Raw genomic sequence first — 6689 nt, 5'->3', positions numbered from 1 at the left:
ACAACAGCCAGTGCTCCACACAGAGATGTGATCTGATCATCATCAGTCTGTCTGGAGTGACATGAAGAAACAGAACAAACTGAGACAGACTCAATCCAGAAGAACTGTGCCAATGTCTCCAAGATGCTTTAAGAAACCTTCCTGCAAAGCTACAGAACTGTTAAAAGTATTAGGCACTTGTGTAAAAATGTTGTAAAATGAGGATGCTGTCAAAAATAATGTAATACATAAATTTTCTTTATCAATTAACTTCTATTAACTAAATTAAATCAACATTTGGTGTGAGCATCCTTTGTGTTTAAAGCAGCTTTTGCCCTCAGTGCACTTGTGCATAGTTTTTCAGCTAGCTTTGCAGGGAGGTTTCTTGAAGCATCTTGGAGACGTTGGCACAGTTCTTCTGGATTGAGTCTGTCTCAGTTTGTTCTGTTTCTTCATGTCATTCCAGACAGACTGATGATGATCAGATCAGATCTCTGTGAGGAGCACTGGCTGTTGTGCAAACAAAGATCTCACTGGATTTTTACAATTAATGGCAAAATTAATGTTTGGAAATGTAAGCTGATATTTCCTACTGACACACTACACCAAAAGATATAGAAACAACTGACTTAAAACCATTTTTAGCTGGTGAAAATACTAGTGTTCTAATAATTTTGGCCACCACTGTATTTTTGTTTTTCTAATTTTATGTATAAACCAATTTGCCAATTTAAGAGATATATCAATCTTATAAATAATAATAAAATAAAACAAATAATACAGTTGTTTAGATTTAACAATGTTTAGATATTTTTATTGGGAAAAACATCAAAATACTTATTAAGAATTTTATTTTATTTTATTATTATTTTTATTTTGTATTTTTTTGCAGTGTAATTTTATTTCAGCTTCAACGCAGCATTTACCTTATTCATTTGAAAATGTGATGCATCCAATGGGGTGGATTTGAACTTTCGCTGTCTAGGTATATTTTTCTTTTGCTCTGATATGGGGTTTACCTGCCTGCGGTGGTCTTGTGTGTTTTTTTAAACACAATTTTTCTATAAACTGTGACTCTCTTGACTGCTACTCTTATGAATGTCCTCTTTCTCTCTCTGGCCGTCTCCGTTTACAGACTTATTGTGATCTTAGGTATCATAGTAAGTATCGAGGGTGTTTTTTAATGGGTTTCGCTCTCTCGCGCCTTCAAGTGCTTTTTTTGAACAGTGGCTGTATTGCACTAAAGCTTTAGAATAACACACCCATTGATGTGCACATTTTATTTTTGTGTTGTGTTTTTTGGTTTTAGGACATTGCACTTTCTACTGTATCTCTTTCTGCCATGCCGAGAAATACAAAATTTGTATCAATCTTATCTTATGGAGTGCTAAAAGGTATATATATATATATATATATATATATATATATAAATATATATTGATATGGTTCACAACTTCGTACTGTATATAACAAGAACTTTTTGATCGCCTATGTGGTTTGTTTGACCGATGTCATCCTCTGAATGACATTTTAAAATTTGCAGATGTTAATGAAACATTCTCTAGTCGAACCGTCCTGTGCTTGTCAGCGGCAGTGAACAAATTTCTAATTCGGACCAATTTAGTTTGAACTGACAAAATTGTGTCTGTGTTTGTCCCCCAAAAATAGACTGTATTCCAATAATGTCGAACATTTTTTTTTTTTACTCTGAGTCGTATGTTTCTTGTGCATGAAATTGAACTTTGAATGACTGTTTTTGTTTCTGTATTGGACCGATACTGCCATTAACCATCAAAGATGTTTTAAGATCATTCCCTTTTGACTTGTCATTCCCTGTTGTATTATAATTTTTTTTGGCCAAATTAAACAGTCAGAGAGCAAAAAGGGAAAAAGCTGTTTGACACAAATGATGCCTAAAACTGCAACGTGTAAATTCTGTGCCACTAACAGCACCAAACTGAGTTGCCAAAAGTACTGTATTTTTGCATTCTCTGAAGAAAATGTCAGTGGTGAAAGAAATTCCCTCTCAGCTGTTGCAATAGATTAGATGGGGAGCCTTCCGAAAATAATTTAAAATTATTTTTTAAATTAAATAACAACAGGTCCAAACCATGCAGTCCAATCTATCAACTATTCAAACTATCATTAAAATAGCTCTTGTTTTACTGTAGATTTAGCAGCAGTTGCTGAAAATCAGTGCAGGAAACAGTGGCACTGAGTAAAAAGATCAAGGAATTTTGGAATGAACCTCAGATCTTTTGGATCTTGGAATTTTAAAAATAACTATAGTGATTGTTTGGATATTTTTATTCAGCCATATTTTTTTTAGAACCATTTACCTAACACTCCATTTTTCATTGTTTGGAAAAATATGTAGTTTTGCCCCAAACCCACACCACTGGTTGAGCTAAACGTTCATTATTCAGACCACTCAAACAAACTGTTTTAAAAGCACCACAGAGTTTACAATCCTCAGGAAGTTCGCATATTTACATACACTACCATTCAAAAGTTTGGGGTCAGTAAATGTTTTTTTTATTATTATTTATTATTTGAAAGAAATTAAGAGTTTAATTTTGTAGAAACGTGTTAAATTGACTAGAAGTGACAGTAAAGACAATTGTTACAAAATATTTTTTTTAAATAATTGTTCTTTTGAAAAGCATCATGGAGCAGCACAACTGTTTTCAACATTACTACTAATAAGAAATGTTTCTTGAGCAGCAAATCAGCATATTAGAATGAAACACATTTTTTCTATAAACTGTGACTCTCTTGACTGCTACTCTTATGAATGTCCTCTTTCTCTCTCTGGCCGTCTCCGTTTACAGACTTATTGTGATCTTAGGTATCATAGTAAGTATCGAGGGTGTTTTTTAATGGGTTTCGCTCTCTCGCGCCTTCAAGTGCTTTTTTTGAACAGTGGCTGTATTGCACTAAAGCTTTAGAATAACACACCCATTGATGTGCACATTTTATTTTTGTGTTGTGTTTTTTGGTTTTAGGACATTGCACTTTCTACTGTATCTCTTTCTGCCATGCCGAGAAATACAAAATTTGTATCAATCTTATCTTATGGAGTGCTAAAAGGTATATATATATATATATATATATATATATATAAATATATATTGATATGGTTCACAACTTCGTACTGTATATAACAAGAACTTTTTGATCGCCTATGTGGTTTGTTTGACCGATGTCATCCTCTGAATGACATTTTAAAATTTGCAGATGTTAATGAAACATTCTCTAGTCGAACCGTCCTGTGCTTGTCAGCGGCAGTGAACAAATTTCTAATTCGGACCAATTTAGTTTGAACTGACAAAATTGTGTCTGTGTTTGTCCCCCAAAAATAGACTGTATTCCAATAATGTCGAACATTATTTTTTTTTACTCTGAGTCGTATGTTTCTTGTGCATGAAATTGAACTTTGAATGACTGTTTTTGTTTCTGTATTGGACCGATACTGCCATTAACCATCAAAGATGTTTTAAGATCATTCCCTTTTGACTTGTCATTCCCTGTTGTATTATAATTTTTTTTGGCCAAATTAAACAGTCAGAGAGCAAAAAGGGAAAAAGCTGTTTGACACAAATGATGCCTAAAACTGCAACGTGTAAATTCTGTGCCACTAACAGCACCAAACTGAGTTGCCAAAAGTACTGTATTTTTGCATTCTCTGAAGAAAATGTCAGTGGTGAAAGAAATTCCCTCTCAGCTGTTGCAATAGATTAGATGGGGAGCCTTCCGAAAATAATTTAAAATTATTTTTTAAATTAAATAACAACAGGTCCAAACCATGCAGTCCAATCTATCAACTATTCAAACTATCATTAAAATAGCTCTTGTTTTACTGTAGATTTAGCAGCAGTTGCTGAAAATCAGTGCAGGAAACAGTGGCACTGAGTAAAAAGATCAAGGAATTTTGGAATGAACCTCAGATCTTTTGGATCTTGGAATTTTAAAAATAACTATAGTGATTGTTTGGATATTTTTATTCAGCCATATTTTTTTTAGAACCATTTACCTAACACTCCATTTTTCATTGTTTGGAAAAATATGTAGTTTTGCCCCAAACCCACACCACTGGTTGAGCTAAACGTTCATTATTCAGACCACTCAAACAAACTGTTTTAAAAGCACCACAGAGTTTACAATCCTCAGGAAGTTCGCATATTTACATACACTACCATTCAAAAGTTTGGGGTCAGTAAATGTTTTTTTTATTATTATTTATTATTTGAAAGAAATTAAGAGTTTAATTTTGTAGAAACGTGTTAAATTGACTAGAAGTGACAGTAAAGACAATTGTTACAAAATATTTTTTTTAAATAATTGTTCTTTTGAAAAGCATCATGGAGCAGCACAACTGTTTTCAACATTACTACTAATAAGAAATGTTTCTTGAGCAGCAAATCAGCATATTAGAATGATTTCTGAATGGTCATGTGACACCGAAGACACTGAAGAAATTCAGTTTTGATCACAGGAATAAATTACATTTTAAAATATATTAACAGAAAACTGTTTAAATTGTAATAATATTTAACAATTTTATACACTATAAAACGTACTGTTTTTATTATATCTCTAATAAAATAAATGTGATCTTGGTGAATATAAGAGACCCCAAACTTTTGAATGTTGTAGTGTCTAATTATCTCTGCACAAAATACTGGGATATGATGAAACATTTTAACATAGAAAAAAATACACACGGCAGCTTTAAATTCAAAAGTTAAGAGATTATAGATAATGTCCTTTTTGGTAAATGAATGATCTGATTCTCAGAAACAGTATATATGACAGCTATTCCAGAGGTCATTATGAAAACAAGAAATTGCTCGACTTGAAAGAAAATGTGGCACCCCAATAATCTCAATCTCGGATTTTAGATGTAGAATAGCTCTTCGCTTCCAAACACTATTACTAACTCCTGTACCAATTTTAGAGTTCTTACAAAACTTCTACTCGAATGTTCATCACTACATCACTGAGTGAAAGGAAAGGCTGTGAATAGTTTTCTTTTTGCTCTCTGGCATAATTTATACACAAAGTGGTTTATAGATGTTGTAAATGAATATATTATTACACACTGTATATTGCATAAATAAACAACGTGGAAATATTGATTACATGTCACGACTGATAGTACATTTTATTTTTAAGCTCATCAAAACACACGAGTAGCAGCTGCCTTCAAAAACCTACCAACAAAAATAGCATCGTAATCAAATTTAAGACTCTTCGAATTGTCCATAATTGAGTTTATATCCAAACCTCAGTGCTCCTCTGCTTTGATTTTCTTCCTTTGTTCGGTTGCGATTTACCCTTGAGCGATTGTGTTCCTCTGCAGGTGTCCTTGTCTTTCTTCATCGAGCAGTTCCCAGCGCAGGTCCAGTCAGGTTGATGGTCCACGACTAGATCTAGGGTAGGTAGAGAAGTAGTGCTGGTCACGTCTCTGAAGGTTAGCGAGGCTATCGACTGTGAGTCTTGGTTTATAGCGCCGTATCCCCTCCAGGAGCCGTCCTTGATGAGCTCCGACTTCTTGATCATCTTCCAGCCCAAATGATTGAGCTCTAGGAAGTTGAGGAAGATGCAGAAGACCCCAACGCAAAACATGAAGATCAGGAAGATGGTTTTCTCGGTGGGACGCGAGACGTAGCAGTCGACCTTCTGCATGCAAGGCGTCGCCGTGCACTCAAAGTGAGCGGGAACGTGGAAACCAAAGAGGAGCCATTGAGCCACCATGAATCCGACCTCCAAAACGGTACGAAAGCACACGTGGAAGACGTAGTACTTGGAAAGGACGCCTGAGGAGCTTTTGGACGGAGCCCTGGCTTCCTGCAACGCCGGGGTGCTTTGGTTGGCAATGCCCTCGAGGACATCAGCAAGACTGAGATGTTTGTGCGACTTGATGGAGCAACTATCCGAGTCGCAACTGCGATCGTACGCTTCCCTCGACTGCTCGCCTTCTGGCTGCTTGGACAAGTTATGCCAGGTGTAGATGATGAAGCAAAGCGATGGAGTAGACACCGTGATGATCTGGAAGACCCAGAACCGAGGCTGCGAGATTGGGGCGAAGGCGTCGTAGCAGACGTTGGGACATCCCGGTTGAAGGGTGTTGCATACAAACATCTCCTGTTCATCCGTATAGACGTCCTCAGTGGCCACGGCCACGATTAACAGGCGGAAAATCACCATGACTGTGAGCCAGAGGCGTCCGATCATGGTGGAGTGCTGGTGCACGGCATCCAGCAGCCGCTTGAGCAGCGTCCATTCTGTCATGTCTCTACGCACCGGCCTCCTGAAGTACAGCACCTGAAATAGATCCACTTTAGCTCTGTTGCCAGCAAGGACAGCCGTTTTCATGTTACAGCTCTGGCCGGAGAGGCAAGGTGCCACCACTGCTCCCAGCCATCCCTTTCTCCTTCAGAGACAAGGAGCGTGCCGTCCACTTCACTTTGGTCACATGGTGCCGTCGCTTGTCTTTGGAGTCCATTTACAAACTGCTGGAGAGATGGCACTCGTCCTGCTCTTGATAGCGTCGGCAGATTACGTTCTTTTCTGATTGCCGCCATACATGATAGGATGGGTTCCACGCTTTTAAAAATACGCCACAGATAGTGGATACGTCCATGTGCTAATCTAGTTTGTATACTAATCTTATACTTTAAACTTGGCATTGTGTACTATGAATATTG

The 6689-nt window shown here is 36.7% G+C and overlaps 1 protein-coding gene across 1 annotated transcript; it reads right to left on the bottom strand.

Moving 5' to 3' along the window:
• Window positions 1-5253: 5253 nt before the first annotated feature.
• On the bottom strand, window positions 5254-6689 carry LOC107685231 (gap junction delta-2 protein-like). The gene has a single exon (XM_016481746.1). It carries the CDS (start codon window positions 6355-6357, stop codon window positions 5254-5256), a length of 1104 nt encoding a protein of 367 aa, XP_016337232.1. The 5' UTR covers window positions 6358-6689.

This window comes from Sinocyclocheilus anshuiensis, unplaced genomic scaffold (assembly GCF_001515605.1).
Source record: "Sinocyclocheilus anshuiensis isolate Anshui unplaced genomic scaffold, SAMN03320099.WGS_v1.1 scaffold333, whole genome shotgun sequence".
In the NCBI taxonomy this organism is placed as follows: Eukaryota; Metazoa; Chordata; class Actinopteri; order Cypriniformes; family Cyprinidae; genus Sinocyclocheilus; species Sinocyclocheilus anshuiensis.
Note: the sequence above shows the minus strand (reverse complement) of the source record. Positions and strands in the feature narration are given on the sequence as shown.